The sequence below is a fragment of the Mollisia scopiformis genome (genome assembly GCF_001500285.1).
Source record: "Mollisia scopiformis unplaced genomic scaffold LY89scaffold_28, whole genome shotgun sequence".
NCBI lineage: Eukaryota > Fungi > Ascomycota > Leotiomycetes > Helotiales > Mollisiaceae > Mollisia > Mollisia scopiformis.
The window spans coordinates 612,150-629,578 of NW_017263608.1; the positions used below are offsets into that span (position 1 = coordinate 612,150).

The 17,429-nt window shown below is 46.3% G+C and overlaps 8 protein-coding genes across 8 annotated transcripts; 7 read left to right on the forward strand and 1 right to left on the reverse strand.

The window, feature by feature from the left end:
* Positions 1 to 65: 65 nt before the first annotated feature.
* Positions 66 to 1,737, reverse strand: LY89DRAFT_740831 (uncharacterized protein; the record flags this gene model as incomplete). Its single annotated transcript, XM_018220643.1, has 5 exons — positions 66 to 839; positions 888 to 959; positions 1,017 to 1,397; positions 1,452 to 1,631; positions 1,681 to 1,737. The coding sequence occupies 5 exons, from the start codon at positions 1,735 to 1,737 to the stop codon at positions 66 to 68; spliced, it is 1,464 nt and encodes a 487-aa protein (XP_018064114.1).
* Positions 1,738 to 2,909: 1,172 nt separating this feature from the next.
* On the forward strand, positions 2,910 to 4,584 carry LY89DRAFT_701246 (uncharacterized protein; the record flags this gene model as incomplete). Its single annotated transcript, XM_018217183.1, has 3 exons — positions 2,910 to 3,089; positions 3,200 to 3,302; positions 3,356 to 4,584. The coding sequence occupies 3 exons, from the start codon at positions 2,910 to 2,912 to the stop codon at positions 4,582 to 4,584; spliced, it is 1,512 nt and encodes a 503-aa protein (XP_018064115.1).
* A 522-nt stretch (positions 4,585 to 5,106) lies between these two features.
* LY89DRAFT_788022 (terpenoid synthase) lies at positions 5,107 to 6,328 on the forward strand (the record flags this gene model as incomplete). The annotated part of the gene is made up of 2 exons (XM_018223126.1): positions 5,107 to 5,744; positions 5,848 to 6,328. The coding sequence occupies 2 exons, from the start codon at positions 5,107 to 5,109 to the stop codon at positions 6,128 to 6,130; spliced, it is 921 nt and encodes a 306-aa protein (XP_018064116.1). The 3' UTR covers positions 6,131 to 6,328.
* A 775-nt stretch (positions 6,329 to 7,103) lies between these two features.
* On the forward strand, positions 7,104 to 9,033 carry LY89DRAFT_711051 (MFS general substrate transporter; the record flags this gene model as incomplete). Its single annotated transcript, XM_018217880.1, has 5 exons — positions 7,104 to 7,328; positions 7,368 to 7,457; positions 7,491 to 7,843; positions 7,898 to 8,101; positions 8,290 to 9,033. The coding sequence occupies 5 exons, from the start codon at positions 7,104 to 7,106 to the stop codon at positions 8,648 to 8,650; spliced, it is 1,233 nt and encodes a 410-aa protein (XP_018064117.1). The 3' UTR covers positions 8,651 to 9,033.
* Positions 9,034 to 9,713: 680 nt separating this feature from the next.
* On the forward strand, positions 9,714 to 10,987 carry LY89DRAFT_690174 (MFS general substrate transporter). Its single transcript, XM_018216046.1, has one exon. It carries the CDS (start codon positions 9,722 to 9,724, stop codon positions 10,877 to 10,879), a length of 1,158 nt encoding a protein of 385 aa, XP_018064118.1. The 5' UTR covers positions 9,714 to 9,721; the 3' UTR covers positions 10,880 to 10,987.
* Positions 10,988 to 12,160: 1,173 nt separating this feature from the next.
* LY89DRAFT_690176 (uncharacterized protein) lies at positions 12,161 to 12,932 on the forward strand. Its single transcript, XM_018216047.1, has 2 exons — positions 12,161 to 12,402; positions 12,448 to 12,932. The coding sequence occupies exon 2, from the start codon at positions 12,565 to 12,567 to the stop codon at positions 12,847 to 12,849; it is 285 nt and encodes a 94-aa protein (XP_018064119.1). The 5' UTR covers positions 12,161 to 12,402; positions 12,448 to 12,564; the 3' UTR covers positions 12,850 to 12,932.
* A 3-nt stretch (positions 12,933 to 12,935) lies between these two features.
* On the forward strand, positions 12,936 to 13,577 carry LY89DRAFT_276883 (uncharacterized protein). Its single transcript, XM_018206421.1, has 2 exons — positions 12,936 to 13,204; positions 13,257 to 13,577. Exons 1-2 carry the CDS (start codon positions 13,022 to 13,024, stop codon positions 13,521 to 13,523), a joined length of 450 nt encoding a protein of 149 aa, XP_018064120.1. The 5' UTR covers positions 12,936 to 13,021; the 3' UTR covers positions 13,524 to 13,577.
* A 1,815-nt stretch (positions 13,578 to 15,392) lies between these two features.
* LY89DRAFT_690178 (putative Formyltetrahydrofolate deformylase) lies at positions 15,393 to 16,512 on the forward strand. The gene has a single exon (XM_018216048.1). It carries the CDS (start codon positions 15,874 to 15,876, stop codon positions 16,450 to 16,452), a length of 579 nt encoding a protein of 192 aa, XP_018064121.1. The 5' UTR covers positions 15,393 to 15,873; the 3' UTR covers positions 16,453 to 16,512.
* The last annotated feature ends 917 nt before the right edge of the window (positions 16,513 to 17,429 follow it).

Consider the following 17,429-nt stretch of genomic DNA (forward strand, 5'->3'; position numbering starts at 1 on the left):
GTGGAAAAGAAAAACCAAACATAAGCACTCTGCTTCCAGTGAGATATTCTGCCGCCTGCTCCATATCACCGGGTACTGCCGAGCGGAATTTGTTGGGGTGGGACGTGTTTGACGATCTGCGTAGGGGACGAATTTCCGTATTTCTTTGCGAAGATAGTTGCATAACTTAATCCGCACCGTCGACCAATTCGTAGCAAAGCATTCTTTGCTTGGTTTTGCTGATCATCCGATACGGACGGACATCGAAGGAGGACTTGCAAAGACCAGACAAGGAAGTATCCACCGACACTTTTGGGACCGTTCAGGGAGGGTGGCAGCGGGACATCGCCTAGGGAGAAAGGAATGCTCAAAAGAATGAAGTCTGCCATTTCTTTTATGACGGACTTTGAGATTGACTTCTGGTCTTGGTTGATGCTGCTCAGTCTCCCAGAGTCCATCGCATCGAGTCCGTCCAACAAGGTCTGATGAAGGAGAATTCTTGCGGCCCGGTGTTTGTTCCATAAGCTCAAGCTCCAAAATCCAAGGTAGGAGTGGTAAACGAAGGGTTTCTTGTCGTCGATGAATGTTGGCTGCTGAACTTGTACAAATCCAAATTCCTGGGAAGCCCTCATGTTCCAGTGGAAGAGACCACCCTCTAGCCGCTCAAATTCCAGCAAGATCTCGTCCCAGTGGCGTTGGATCTGACCAGAAAGAATCTTGGCGTCGACATTGGCAATGAATTTGCTAATCTCAAGTTTGTTGATGATCATTTCGTTCCCCAGAAGCGATGGGTCGAGCAGCTTCACCAGACGTTCATCGACTGAGCTAGGGGGAACTCTTCGATCTAGGATTCGTCGCAACTTTGCAGATGTTAGCTTTCTACAGGTAAAGCGGTCAGAGAAGCTCACCATCTGACAGCAAACTGTTTGCAGCAGACTCGGTCCGTAGCCTTGCATCAGTAGCGAGCCACGAAGATCTGCCTGAAGGGAGTCAGTGATCAATATACCAGCGTTGTACTTGGTTTATCTTCCGCTTACCAAAGTCTCGAGGCCCGAGATGTGATGATAAGAACCTTCAACCAGCGTGCTGTTAATGCATTCGTATATGCCAAGTAATATTACGCCAGTCATCGTAGAATCGTCAAAAGCGGTTCCTGGAAATACTAGAGTTTGCTTAACAACCTCTAATGATTCTCGGTAGTGGGACATAGCCATGATGGCAAGATCCGGACGTTCGGTCTTCTGTGCTAAATTTGCGTAGGCGGCGGTGCAGACAGCGTGGTGAAGCAGAGAAGTCGCTGCTGACATCTGATACATTTTAGGTAGAAAGTGTAACCAGCCAGGGCATATTCCACAAGTTGAAATGGTGTAGTCTTGAAAGAACAAGCAGAGGGCCTGTAGTCTCTCGTCTGCAAGAGCCTGACATCTGCATATCAGCAAGCGTGTACCAGGGCGTTTTGGCGCATTACTCACATTCTCCAACATCAGCAGCTTGGCTGACGGGAATTCCTCAAGAGCTTTCTGTTTCCATTGTACTTTCCTTTGAATTATCTTGTTCTCGTTGCGGAATGCAAGGTCCCATTTGTCAGGGTAGCCAGGGCATGACTTGCCAATTTTATGGCATTTCTGGCAACCTGGCCGAGATTCGTCGCACTAGACCATAAGTAAGCAGTTGTACGAGTCTATTAGAGCTTTCACCTACCTTGACCTTTCTTTGCTTGCATGTGATACATGCTCCGGATCTCCCGAAGTTCACCATCTCGTTTCAGCGCTTGAGGACTTTCCTAATGTCTCTTGAATGGTAGAGCGAACATCGAAAAACCATGATAGCTTCAAAACTCTGTGTCGAACGAGGTCTGTCCTGGATGGCGAATTCGATGAAAGAGCTGATAAATTGCTGTCAGGTCAGAAAGTGAGACATCGAGGCAGCGGAAGCGAGAGTGGCTAGTGACACACCCTGGGGTTTCCCTAACGCACCTGGGAGTATTACAAGCAGCATTTACCTTCTTCATCTTCGAATTATTCAGAGTCAATTCTAGCTCCCAAATCTCTACGACTCTCTCAGCATCGACCTCGGTAATGCTTGCATGCAAAGTCATAGGGTGGCTCACACACTGAAAACAGCGAGGCGATGGCATTACACTGTGTACAATGAGTGTACTTAGGTGTACGGTTTCCACCAGTCCACAACTACCGATTCTATGTCTCTTGATTTGATTTGAAGTGCTATAACTTCAGTGCTTTATTTTCCTAGGTTTTGTAAAGTGAAGTCCATCTGATCTTTCTTTCTTCATTTTGGGCAAAAGCGATACTGATGGAGTTTATACGGAAAGGTTGGAGCAGAACATAAACAAAAATCAGAGCAGAGACCATTGTCTACTTTACTAGTAGAACACAAGATGCAGTAATTCCATCTCTCGTTCGATGATGCAGTCTCGAGAAACGCTAGGTGATGTTCAATGTCTCATGGCTATGGGTCATTGCAAGTACCATCGTTGTTATATCGGAAGAAGATTACGGAATATAAGAGTGTAATAGCTAATAAGATTCCAGAAGAAACGATGACTCTTTGAATCAAATATTATCGTTCTTTGAAAGGTTTACGAAGAGCTCGGAGGGAATTCAAGAACTCGAAGCCAAGGCTGAAACCAAGCGCCAATCAAATTGCCGCCACCAAAAAAAAGTTCCGGAGCAGCTGCATCACCAGCAAAACATCGTCGAGACTCACAACTATAAACCCTCACATCGCCATGCCCTCATCCCAAGATGGACAGGCGATATAACCGTCCCTATTCGCATGACTCCTCCTATTCCAGTTCGCATACCTATTACGACGAAGAAGAAGAAGACGACTATTACTACCCTGAAGACCCGCGTCGAGACGCACAACCTGCCCCAGAGCCAGAGCCGGAACCCGAGCCTCCCAGAACGATGGCTTCTTGGTTCCAGCGTGCGACGAGCTCTACGCATGCGCAGTTTGCTGCTACGGCTATTGTGTCGGGGGCTGTGGTTGCGGGCGCAATTTTGGGATACCAGCATGTTAGGCGGGTCGAGAGGACGGAAGATTTGAAAAGGAGTATACCAGCGTTGGGCGCTGGTGATGAGGGAAAGGTGCGTTGTTTCATTTCACAGAAAGATTTAAAATTGGGAAAAAGGGCCATATTTAGGCTTTGCGGAGAAGAATGAAGTGCTGTTGAATTGTGCTGATAGAAGAAGTGAAGCTTACAGATTGGGGGGCTGCGTCACCGCAACCTACTATGAGCAAAGAGGACGAAAGAAGCGCTATGCTTGCAGAAAGAGCGCAGAAGGGAGATTATGATGATGGTAGTGTATTCCCGTTCCCCAAATCACTGGCCCTTACTAACTCCCTCTGGCAGAACTCATCCTCGAACAATTGGCGCGAAATCGAGTCTTTCTTACAGATGCCGGACTGCAGAAGTTACGGTCAGCCTTCATAATTGTTGTGGGCTGTGGAGGTGTGGGATCCCATTGCACAGCTGCATTGGCCCGTTCAGGTGTCTCTCGTATCCGCCTCATCGACTTTGACCAAGTTACTCTCTCCTCCTTGAACCGACATGCTGTAGCGACTTTGGCAGATGTAGGGACACCAAAAGTTACATGCTTACGGAAACGACTACAACAAATAACACCATGGGTACATTTTGATCTCTGCAATGAGCTGTTTGCACCCTCTGCAGCAGACAGATTACTGGGACCTTGGGAAGGACGAAAGCCAGACTTCATTATTGATGCCATTGACAATATTGACAGCAAAGTAGCATTGTTGGATTATTGCTACAAGAACAACCTTCCAGTTATCTCGTCTATGGGAGCTGGATGCAAGTCGGATCCTACAAGGATATTTATTGGAGATATTTCTGCTAGCACAGACGATCCACTCTCGAGGTCTACCCGCCGCCGCCTTCGCGCTCTGGGAATTGCGTCTGGGATTCCTGTCGTATACTCAACCGAAAAGCCAGGTCCGGGCAAGGCTCAGCTTCTGCCACTGCCAGAGGAAGAATTTCAGAAAGGCTCTGTTGGTGATCTGGGTGTGTTACCTGATTTCAGAGTTAGGATATTACCAGTTTTGGGTACAATGCCGGCGGTCTTTGGCTATGCGGTCGCGAACCACGTTATCCTTAAGATCTCGGGCTACCCAAGCGAGTATTTACCAGCCAAGGGACGAGAGAAGATGTACGATGGTATTTTGGCTCAGTTACAAGGCTCAGAAGAGAAGTTGGCACGAGCAACAACTCCAGGTGAAGATGCACAGGGACTTAAGCTGGCGATAAGCGCAAATGATGTTGGATATGTGGTGGAAGAGATCTTCAGAGGAAAGAGTGCGATTAGTGGCGTCTCGACTCGATTGGCGTTATGCAGATGGCGGAAGCCGAGTGGAAGCACTATTGATCTGAGCGTGGAAGGACAAAAGACCAGTCGAGTACTGCTTAGAGACTTGGTGTGTATGACAAAGGAAGAAGCAACCGTACATGAGAGAGAAGTCATCCAAGGAGGGAAGACGCCAGAAGCATTGTATAGTAAGGAGATTGTGGACCTCGTTGAGGCGAGGATTAACGAGGAATTGGGGTACGAGAAGTACAGATGAATATACCACTCTTCAACAACCACGACCTATCACGAATAAGCGTCCATGTCTCACCGATTTCAGTGCCTTTCGAAGTTGTACCCAATGTCAATTTTACTTCCTGCTCGAAGATTTAACTCGCCATTCCGTAGTCATTTCCTCCTCCAGCCACTTCTCTTCGATCACACTTCAAAGAATATCTTTATTGGTATCTTCGCCTGGATTCAGCCCTGCGTTTTCCGATAGTTCAAGCAAGAAACTAATATCAGGTATGCTTGCTTCTATGTATTGTTTTATTAGTAACATCGATCAATCTTAGGTCAGATTCGTAGCAGTGCTATATGTTCTCTTTGATGTTTCTCCTGGACCAAGGATTCACTTTGTAGTTTTGTGATCGACCTTCAAGGCTGAGTTATCTAGACACTGTTCCTTATCGATAATATTCTCAGCCTCTAGTTGTATATACTACTCGTCCCGCACCTTTCTCAAATCCACACCCTGTCCAACCTGCAACCTCAAAACAACTTGCAACCTGAAAGTGCAATGGAGCCTCAAAGCAACAGCACACAAGTTTCTGTCGCAGACTACAAAAACCTCATCCAGACATTCCTTCGATCTGCCTCCTTCAAACTCCCAGCCTTTGAAGGAGATGAGCTGTTCACCCAAAAAGTCCTCTCCTTCTGCCTCTCTCAAGACCTCCCCTCCGCGTCAATTCCTGCGACAGCAGCCACCGCCTCTGCAGCCGCCAAATACTTCTACCCCTCCCATCCGCCTCCAACCCAGTTCCTCCTCGCCAAGTTCCTAGCCCTGACTCTCATCATTGATGATCTTGGGGAAGATATCTTAGACGGTATGAAAAACTATCGAACGAAGTTGTTACTACGCCAACCGATTGGAACAAAGGCTGTGCAGTCATTGTTCGACGTCGTCTCCGAAGCTGGTGAGATTTATGGCGGGTGGGCAGCGGATATGCTCTTTAAGTCGTGTCTGGAGTATTTGAGTGCCAACGCCCTTGAAGTCGAGCAAAAAGGCCGTCTACACCCACTGAGAAGCACTCCCAATTTCGCAGCTTATCTGAGAGTCAAGAGTGGAATTGGGGAGAGTTTCGCCATGTTGATCTTTGATGAATGCAAGGAGGGTTGCGAATATCTAGTACTAGTCCCGGAGCTGATGAGGTTCATGTACGTATTGTGGGAGCCCCATTTTCAATTTCTTTTCTCAAGACATCGTCTTCTCCTTTCCTGAAACAACTAAGATGGGAATATTAACTCACCCGTTACCTAGGGAAGATGTGAATGACATGATGTCGTTCTACAAAGAGTGCATGGTTGGTGATGAGCAAGAGAATTCTCTCTGCCTGCATGCGAGATCGAAGGGGCAAAGCCTGCTCAGATCGCTCGAAGAGTATCGCACCTCGGCACTGGCTTGTATGGAGAGGATCAGAGATCTTCTGACGGAGAATGAGGGGTTGAGAATGAGGGTGGAGGAGTTCATGATGGGGTACATGGGTTTCCATTATACCGACTCGAGATATAGACTGGGAGAATTGGGATTAGACTTCGATTAGAGCCATTGGAACAATTGGAACAATTGGAACAATAGAGCAAGAAATGCTGCTGGGGGCGAAAATAGCGATGAGATTTCCATAAACGAAAACAATGCATGGCGCTGCACAAAAGCCTGCACTGTTTTGAGGAAGAATATCTCAAGGGACCTCATGGACTCTACTCGCGCTTTCAAGTTTTTTCGCTAGCCTAATTGCTATCAAACACTTATCCCTTCAATGAAGCAGATAGGTTCTCATGACCTTGATGAATCCGCTTTCATTGTGCTGCATTTGATATGGAACTGATTTTCTCAACTGAGGTCCTGCTCGCTTCTTCTTCAAGAGATGTCGACTCAACAAGGTTACGCGAAATGACTTTTTGCGTTCTTGGCTCCGTGGAAGTCAATACTCCGAAGAGGTTTTGCCGCCAGGTTCGGATATACAGAACCACACAAATTCAGAGAGGTCGAAGTGCCAAAGGACAACCCGTCTTTCAGGGTGTCAATCCATATCGTGCCCCCACTAATTCACTCAATTTCTCGCAATACACCGCGTGTCAAGTATAGTTCCTGACATGTTTATAGTGAAGTTAAGAGAAGGTAGAGTCTGTGCTGGACCAGGAAAAGAAGATCTGAATGATTCTCATCTACCGGCCGCCCTGTAGCAGACCAATTGGGTCTGATCAGTAGAGAGACAACAGAGGTGGAATATCTCTCGAACTTGCTCATTGCCACTTTTGGTAGCTACACGGAATCTTGCCTACTGGCTAGAAAGAAAAGAGCTCAACATTTCTTTAACTCTTCATCAGACTCCCAATTTCCTCTTTTTTTTCCTAATTGAATTGAGCTTCACATCGAAAGCAGAAATACACGCTCAAATTCGGCTTGTCAGATTGACACCAGTCTTCATGCCCAAATCCATCTCTATATATGAAGCGAGGTTAACATTCAAACAAAGCTTCCCACACCAACCTCTCACGTCGCCAAAATAAGCCATGAGCGAAGTTCAAGATCAGAGCGTGGGGTCACAAACCCGGTTGACCAATCATGCCGAAAAAGAGCTCGACATCATCATTCAAAGCCCAGAGCGTGAGAATGACGGTGACTCGAACTCCAAAGACAAAGACCAAGAGCCAATCAATCGGGATGCTCAGGAGGGTGTTCAATACATGGAGGCGGTGGCCTCTGTATGGACCAAAACCTCGCTAATCACGGCCTATGTGATGATGTGGATCATCTAATTCCTTGTGCTAGTCGAGGGAACCGCTATCGGAACTTTGACGCCTTTTGTGACATCTACTTTCGGCAAACATTCACTTACGCCTACCGTTACGGTCCTCGCCAGCATCGTCAGTGGGGTCTCGCATCCCACCTTGGCTAAGATCCTCGACATTTGGGGACGGCACACCGGCATCGTGATCTCCATAGTGCTAACTGAGATGGGCTTTATCATGATGGCTGCTTGTCGCTCCATTGACCAGTATGCCGCTGCTGAAATCTTTTGGCAGGTCGGCCACTCCTGTTTGCTGTATACTGTTCAAATAATCATCGCCGATGCACCTTCGTTAAAGAGCCGTGGCCTTATGGTCGCTTATGCTGGCTCACCGAGTCTTATTACTACTTGGGCAGCTGGTCCAATCTCACAGGCTTTTCTCCATGGACCGGGCTGGCCTTGGGCCTTTGGGACATTTGCGATTTTGACACCCATCGTCGTTCTCCCACTCATTGTCCTTTTGTTCTGGAACATCGACAAAGCGAAAAAGCAGGGCATTCTTCCAAAATGAGAAAGTCAACGAACACCTTTCCAATACATTCTACACTACCTCCGCGAATTTGACGCCGTTGGTCTTCTCCTTTTAACTGCGGGATTGGCAATGTTCCTTCTACCATTCAGCATTCATACTTACCAACGGGACGGATGGCGATCTCCTCTCATCATCTGTCTACTTGTTTTTGGGTTTGCTCTAGTCTTTGTGTTTGTGGCATGGGAAAGGTTTCTTGCCCCTAGAAGTTTTATGCCGTTTTCCTATCTTTCTGACCGTCAAGTTTTGGGAGCTTGTTTTCTTGGGTTTACACTGTTCCTTAGCCAAAATTGTTGGAATCCTTTTTTCAATTCTTTCCTGATGGTTGTCGATAACCAATCTGTCACGACTGCCACCTATATTTCCAACTCCTACCAAGTCGGCCTTATGTCAATCTCTTCCTCGGACTTCCTTTGACTATTCTTGCCCTGGGTCTGACGTACTATTTCTCCGCTCCTGGTTGGCATTGCGGTTACTTCATCTTTACACAAATCATGCTGTCGATTGGCCACGCATTTATCATACTCTGCGACGAAGTCGCTGCCATGTCTGCGGTGTCACACCAATATGTCGCTGTCGTCCTAGCTATGGAGGGATTGTCTTCGAGCATCGGTGGCGCTATTAGTTCTACTCTATCTGCCGCTATCTGGACGTCTGTTTTCCCCAAAGCGCTTGCCAAACACCTTCCTGCGAAAGATCTACCCGATCTCGAGAAGATATATGGTAGTTTGACTACGTAGCTGAGCTTTCCGATCGGATCAGACACGCGTATCGCTATCCAGGCCGAAAAAGTTGCTGATTCCGGCGATCGCTGTTTGGATCATTGGCATAGTTGCAGTTGTTGCCTGACGGGACGTTAATTTAAAGAATATCAAGCAAGTCAAGGGAAATGTTATTTGATCCCAAAAAGCTCTTTGATTTTAGGACTAGGGTTTGTTGAATGTTCACTCATTGTGCAGTCGTCATAGACTATTATGGTTGAGCATATGTTGAGGAATAGATGAATCATTACTCTTAGTTAGTGTAGTACTAGTTCAAGGGTATGATTTAATACATGATGTAACGATTTCACGACTGATGACACTTGTTGTTAGCTAGTAGGTTCGAGCATTATATAAAGCATAAGGACAGCCCTGTAGTTTCAAGAAATCAAGTCAGTTATCACACGCGAATAACAACAGGGTTTCATTCAATAAATCTGGTGGTGTACGGTTTCTTGGCCGTACTTGCAAAGACGCGCAATGCTAAGATGAACGAGAAAATTACCCTGTAATTGAATTAACAATTAGAATGCCATCTTCTCAATGCACACTAGACATTTGTAGTTATATTTTGTAATATGAAGTAAGAACGTACACGCACACGCACACGCACACGCACAAAGGTTTCGATGTCTTCGCCTTCACCCCATTCTTGCGTCTCCACTCTTCCATTAGTAGCTGACCAACTCGGCAATTCGGATACAAGTAGACCGAAAACTTCCGTTATATAACATTAAATACACCGCCAAGAGTTGTTTGGTCCTCTTGGCAAAACAAGCCTCAAGATCGAAACCAATCATTACAAGTCCAGAGGTCTGACGTACAATTAGAGAGCTCCATATGAGATGGAGAAGACAGACAATGAACTTCGGTCCAATGTTGGACCTGAGCTACTCAGGTACACAAGTATTGGTCCGCCACCAGATGGAGGTTTCGCTGCATGGCTTCAAGTCCTTGGCGCCTTCTTCTTATTCTTTAACTCCTGGTAAGGACCGTCAATCTCACATTGACGGACATTCAGAGATTGACTCCTGACAATACAGGGGCATAATGAACAGTTTTGGTGTTTTTCAGACATATTACGAAAGTTTACTCCCAGACTCTAGTCCTTCCGCTATCTCGTGGATCGGCTCTATTCAAGTCTTTCTTCTGCGATTTGTGGGTGTAATCACAGGACCACTTCACGACATAGGATACTTTCACACATTGATTGGCACTGGGACTTTCCTCGTCGTATTTGGAACAATGATGACAAGTCTAGGGACACAATATTGGCACTTCCTACTCGCGCAAGGGTTTTGCGTCGGTCTCGGAGCCGGTACGCTCTTCATGCCGTCTGTAAGCAGCCTCCCGCAGTACTTCTCAACGAAAAGAGGTTTAGCTGTCGGTGTGGCGGCGACAGGGAGTAGTCTAGGGGGAGTGTTGTACCCAATTATATTCCGGAAGCTGGAAGCTTCAATTGGACTCGGATGGGCAGTGCGAGTCTTGGCTTTTCTTTCTCTGGCTACCGGCAGCATCTCATTGTCCGTCATGCGACTCCGACATCACCCATCGCTGTCGCGAATAGGAAATTCTCCCTCGCCAAACACATCTTCAAATGCTGCGGGAACCAAGAAGCAGACTCGTACATTGCTGGACCTTACTGCATTCAAAGAAGCCCCTTACGACTTTTTTTGTGTGGCAATTTTCTTGGGATGCGTCTCCTTTTTCATACCCATCTTTTACATTCAGTCCTATGCTCAAAGTACCTCTTCGTCCGGACATTCTATTCCGACTTCTCTCACAACCTACCTCCTGGCGATCCTGAATGCAAGCTCTATCATTGGTCGTCTGAGTTCTAGATTTCTTGACCGGCATGCAGGACCTGTCAATATGCTAATGCTGACCTCGATTCTTACCGGCACTCTGTCACTATGCTGGATTGCAATACCACCATCCTCTGAGGGTGGCTTGGTTACTTTTGCAGTCCTGTACGGAATTTTCAGCGGTGGATTTATCTCATTGCCAGCTGTTGCAGTGGCAAGCTTGACAACGGATATGAGGCGACTTGGAACCAGGCTGGGTATGAACTCTGCGATTGGAGGTTTTGGGAGTCTATGCGGAACTCCTATTGCGGGAGCAATCTTAGATGGAAGTGGTGGTTGGATTGGCTTGAAGGTCTTTGCAGGAGTGTCGATGCTAGCCTGCAGGCTTCCCCGCCGATATTAAATTATTCGATAATATCGTGCCGATATCGAATCCGTTGAATGAATAAAAAATATCGTATCGTCCAAATTAGGAAGTACGATATTGAATGAATAATCGAATATATCGCATATATTAAAATTAGTACTGAAAGCCTTGTTTTTGAGGATATATTTCTTGGATTCCTAAATTTTAAGGCATTACTCGGTCAAATAAGTGGCGTTCCATTCAGCTCAAGTAATATTAGTCAGCTTTGAGCCACATTGCGGCTCAAGTCTTAAAGCCTGAGGCTAGCATGTCAGCCGGCCAGATCCGACCATTTGCCCGATTGAATCCGACTATCTATAGCAAGGGTTCTATTGGCTACGGCGCTGGAACAACTATTTTACGGTCACGTGTACGATATATCGAATATTCATTCGAATGATGCAGAATCACTTGAATAATATTCGAGTCGATATTTTTTCGCCCGATATATTATTCATATTCAAAGATATTATATCGGAAATATCGGAGCCGAAGCCTGACATTGCTAGGTACAGGCATGCTTATGGGAGCTACGAGAGTGGCGAAGGTTGGATGGAAATTTTGGATAAAAGTCTACCATACAAGCTTCTCACTCTCATTTTCCCTGTTCGACCAGAAACACAAAGAACATGAATGGTGTCTGAGAAGCTGTGATAGTCCTACCACCCTCTCAAAACTCCAGCATCCCCAAGGATATCTTCAATCGTTTGAGCTTCTCGTCTATGGTGCATGGGTCGCTGATCTTATGTGCACTATCAAATCTCCAACGCTTTCCCAGCTAGGGTGAATCTTTCAATGCATATTCTTGAACGTATTCGAAGAGCCAGCCTCCATTGCAGGCAGAGTCCATGTCTGGAAGACAGACAAGCATATCTAGCGCGACTTCGGATCGTTTTCGTGCTGCCTCATTTGCGAGCCGGTACAGCTGAGGCTTTGAATCAAACCAGTCTGTTAAAAATGGTCCAACATAGACTCAGTGGCGATAGGCAAAACGCCGTGATCGTAGTGGAGCAAAATTGACAAAATCGCACTGCAGCTGGAATCAGAACCTGGTCCATCCCTACTTGAGCTCACTAAAGCTGATTCAGATCCATTAGTTTGCTGAACTTCTCTGTGGGATATGTAATGGGTAAGTTTCGAATTCGTTTATTCTAGATGCTAGTTTTCCTTGCGATCAGGTAAGCTTTCCATTTTCGCTGTAGCTGCTTACCTAAGTTTCAGGCCGCTCGCTTAGTTCATTTCTTCGAACCACGAAACCAAACTTTCTCATGACGTTACCATCATCCGAACTCTTCGGTTTTGGGTAGAACTTCTCAAAATGAAGCAAGCGCTTCAAACTACTCTCTTGTTTCGTCATGCGCCAGTCCATTTAGTAATTTCTCCATGCCATATCATATCTCGTGTTCTCATATTCTTCTCATCCACACACACACATTCCTCTCACATATTTTGTTTCTACCTACCCCAAAAATTTCACATTTTCGATCTGCATTGATATATCGCAGCACAGAAACGCAATTGTGAGTGCGCAAATACATATCGTGCATCCTGACTGACTTTGGTAGTCCAAGCAACTGGCCACCGTATCGCACCGATCTTCAACATCGAACCGAAACTTGAGCCGAGAATCAAGCCGAGAACTGAGCACCGATCAGTGAATCCAAAAGTTGGAATTTAGCATCATGAATTCCTCTAATGTCACTACAGCTGTGGAAAGCTGTGAAGATCCACAATTTGTCGCCAAAGCGATCGTGCTGGCTGTGTTCCTCGTGTTCATTCAAATACCGCTCGTCTCGACGGGTTTCTTTTTCGGCTACCACTATATGGCTTTGCGCGTCAAGATGCGTCTCCCGGATGTAGTAGCGATTGAAAAGTTGTTAATCGAGGTAGAAGAGAAACGTTGGGGCGAGGGAACTTACAGGCGTGACGGAAAACGACCTACATTTGAAATAGAAGCTGAGGTTTAGGTTATACTGTTCAATTCTGACCCATTCCGCGTCATAACTTCATGGCTTTCTCTGTGAAGGAAAGAACGAGTATACAGTTGTTTAGTGGCATCATATTTGTTGTTTCCCCGGTCGCAATCATGCATTTCTCTCTGTGTCTCTCTGTATCTCCTCACCATCCCACCAGCCAACCATGTCACAACTCACCTCCCTGCTCGTCGTCGCTGCTTGCGAGCACATTCGGCAATCACCAACAGGCTTCGCTATATATTTAGCACGAGGCCTTCTAATTTTCACTACGATCGGGCTGTCCATTTGGACAGCAGCCGCGCTGTCGAAGATCACCGACCCCTCGGTGATCACCATGATCATCGGCGTAAGATCATGCATTCTATCGAACCAGAATTCATGGAGCTAATTCTTAGGAGAATTTTTACGGTATCATTTGGTGGTGGTGGCAGGTCTTCTGCGGTCGAAGAAATTGGTGGCTGTGGGCGGATGCTCTGGGCATCCTTATTGCGTTTCTTGCCTTGGGTTTCGGCGCTGCGTCTCCGCACCAGACTGGTGCTAAATACCAGAAAGATAAGAGTTCGGCCAATTTGCGTGCTCTTCGTGGCAGTAAAGCCACATTGGGTGTGGATGTGGCACTGTTGTTCTTGGATCTAGCCACATTTGGCTACGATCTCTACAAATGATGCATCCAGAGAAGGAGAAGAAGTGAAGAGAGTGGAGAGGGAGATACGATACCACATGGTAAGCACCAATGCCTCTGAAATTCGTTTGCTTTGATTTTGGCACTTCTCTCATGCACGGAGCTGGAAGTGTCCATCGACATTTGTGGAACGAACCAAATTTGGATTGAATAATTCATGAGGAAAATAATACCGAGCGAGGCTCCTGCTATCATGATCGAGAAGTGTCAATGGGTATCCTGGCGTCCGAAGTAGAATATGGAACATGCCCTGCTGATTTGAGTGCGGGGATGCGATTCTGGCAGTGCCAATTCATAACCTGGCCAAAAAAGCGCTTGGAGCATTGACGTTGCACTGTTGATTTGGAAATGGATCGCGATTGACAAGTGTCAATTCAGAGTTTGGTCATTGAAGAGATTGGAGAAAATGAATTTACCCTGTTGACTCAGAAGTGAATTGCCGTAGAAGTCCCGTAGTAGGATTGGAGAAGTCTCGAGGAATCAGAGAGAGCTACCAATCTTGGAGTCTCAGAAAGTCAGAAAGCGATTGCAGAGATTATGATTTCAAGAAGTTTCGGATCAAACCTTGAACCTCTTTACACCAGAGTCATCTCAAGTCTTTCAATGGTGTTGTGAAATAAAACAAAGAAGTCCAATTGTTGGCGAAGTATTTTTCTGACCCATCAAGAAGCGCATTGTGAAACCTTGGTGTTTCTAAACAAAGCACTTTGTTATAATATCTACATAAAATTTTGAGACGGGTGATAGTTGAGACTTTGAAAGTTCCGGCAGAGCAATAAGGGGAGCTAGTTACATGAGTCTGAAACTTGCCTGTCCAGTCGAATTTCCTTTCCTTCTTCTACTTTCTTGACGTGCATCACTTTCCAAACATCATTCATTTGTATCTTGTGATACAGATGCTAGTTCCTTCTAGCTGTTCCTAATATGAAAAATAAAGAAGAAATTAACTAATATGTGTATGTAGAACTAAATCCGAACCAAGCCCCGCCCCGCTGCCCTGTTTTTCCGGCTCCTCCTCCATCACACCCACCCCCGAATGGACCTCCCCTTCCGCCGCTCCGCTTGTCTTCTCTTCCTCCCTTGCCTCCCCCTGAATCTCCCCCTTCTCGCCCTGATTTTTCCCCGCCTCGGCCGCCTCGTCCTCGTCCTAGCCCTCGCCCTCGCCGCCCAACTCCCACACCCACTCCCACTCCCACACCAACGCCGTCTCCGTCTTCGTCCCCTCCCCCGCAAGCCCCAGCTCCTTCCGGGGCCTTGTGTCTTTGGCGTCGGCCGGCTCTTCCCTCGTAAGTATTCTCTTCCCTTGCTCCTTTATTACTGCAAATTTCAGGTCTTCCTTGTCTATTTGTTTATCATGCTCCAGAGTGCTCATATTCTATTTTGGCATCTCTATCCCAGAGCACAAGCCCTTCTGAAGACAGAAATGAGTGCTTGAAATCGCTTGAGCTTTTGGGTAGTACCCTTAAACCAGCTCTGAGTCCAAAAGCCGAAAAAGGAACCTCTGTACATTTCCTTTTGAGTTTTATTTTGAGTTGGAGTATTTGAGTTATGCTAATTGTCAGCCTTTTTTTCGGACAATTTGAGGTCACCATACGAGGGACAGACATTGATATTGCGGTCAATGTCAATCTTCAAATCTTGGTCCCAGGAGGCGATAGCCTCAATGTCCGTCAACGCTTTTTTTATACTATCAGCGACCAGGACTATAACGCTTTTCACTTTCCTGGACGCTTCCAAATCAATTCCCTTTGGTGGGATATGTTCAGGCTAGCCGATCTCAGTTAGAGATCAGTCACGTGACATGGCTGGCACCTCGAAATTTTACATTCTTCCGTTGAACAACGTACATATTCTCAAGATCGATGGCGAACAGGGTGCGAATCTTTGGCTTCCTCACAAGAACACAAGATCTGACGACGAGGCCGATTTCGCGGCAATTTATCCGGCTACAAAGCGTGAAGGTTTCTGGCCATCCGAAAATTTGCACACGACACTTGGCCTCGACCACTTCTCGATCAAAGACAGCCTCAAGATCTATCAAGATGGTCAACCCAGACGAATATATTCTGACAATCTCTTGTCCAGATAGGGCAGGCATCGTCCATGCGGTGACAGGTTTCTTAGCTCAGCACAACCTCAATATCGTCGACTCACAGCAATTTGGAGATCCCACATCCAAAAAATTCTTTATGCGGGTACACTTCGCTCCAGTCGATAATGCATCCAATGGCATCAATGTTGAGCAATTACGAACCTCATTCGAAGACATTGCTAAGCCGATGGCAATGGACTTTGACTTGTCTTCAACTTCTCAAAAGCCACGAGTTCTCATCATGGTTTCGAAGATCGGTCATTGTTTGAACGACCTGCTTTTCCGCCAATCCATTTCTCAGCTTAACATTGAAATTCCTCTCATCATCTCCAACCATCCAGACTTCGCTCCGCTTGCCGCTTCGTTCAAGATTCCTTTTCGTCACCTTCCCGTCACGGCTGAGACCAAGACCGAGCAGGAGAACCGTATTCTGGAACTAGTCAAAGAGCAGAAGATCGATCTGATTGTTCTTGCTCGTTACATGCAAGTTCTATCGCCAGCGTTGTGCACCGCTATGTCCGGCAAGATCATCAACATTCACCATTCGTTCCTGCCATCGTTCAAGGGTGCCAAACCATACCACCAAGCTTATGATCGCGGTGTCAAGATTGTTGGAGCCACAGCCCACTTCGTCACGAGCGATCTTGATGAAGGTCCAATTATCGAGCAGGATGTGGTTAGAGTCGACCATGGCCTAAGTCCAAAGGGTTTGACGACTGAGGGAAGCAATGTTGAGAGCAAGGTTCTGGCCAATGCTGTCAAATGGGTTACAGAAAAGCGAGTCTTGCTCAACGGGCACAAGACAGTCATTTTCAATTAGTGATTACGGTCGAGGCAGCGGCGGTCGGCATCTCAGAATTACAAATTCAAAGTTCAGTTTTTCATTTCATTCTATGCGGGGTCCTTGTTACCCCGCACTCCATGCAAGTCGGTGGCGTTGACACATTGTGAGACAAGAATCCAACCAATTTCAAGCCTATCCTGAGAACTTTACGACTATCTGACAACCAGAAAGAGTTCTCTTCTAAGTTTCGCTGATAAATCGGGAGGCACCTGCAAATATATATGCTAACAATGTATAGCATTATGGGACGATGAAGCCCAATTGGTGAAGTGTTGATCTTGACAGCATTGCCAAATATCTCAAGCAATTTTCCTCCTGGTTCTGAAATTCGTTCTGTCCGGTCACAAACATGACTATTGCACGATCTAAGCGTTATCGTTCTTGCTCATCCATTGATTCTTTTTTTATCGCCCAACAGAAACACAGTCCCCAGAATTCAGAAAGGCCTGACAACCTAGGTCGATGTTTCCTGGTTCGTAGTGCTACTACCATTGAGTAACGTCTAGCTAATGCGTTTGCCTACAGAAGTAGACGGGTATAAGAATTGTTCTCAAACTCGAATCTGCAGGCTTCGTCTTGGTATCGCCCTTTCAAAGGATCATTAAACCTTCCAGATCAACAAATTTATTACGGCAAACACGTGCTCATCGCAACCTCCTAAGAAAGACACAACTCCCACTTGCTTCCACGCATGGATCCAATGCTCATTATCTGTCCTGCACTATACCCTAGATAGCAATGTCGATGAACACGAACTCCTCTTTTCACTTTCTTCGATCCTGCGCCGAGCCACCTTCCGATATCGATGTCCACAGTCCCGAAAAAACCTCCGAAGAGTAACTTCCGGGTACTCCCATCTGTCTTAGTTTTCGGCTGCTGGAAGTCGTATTTGGCTCAATCACCGATAGAAGCGGGTCATCGAGTATGAAACCTTGATGGGTTCCATCTATATA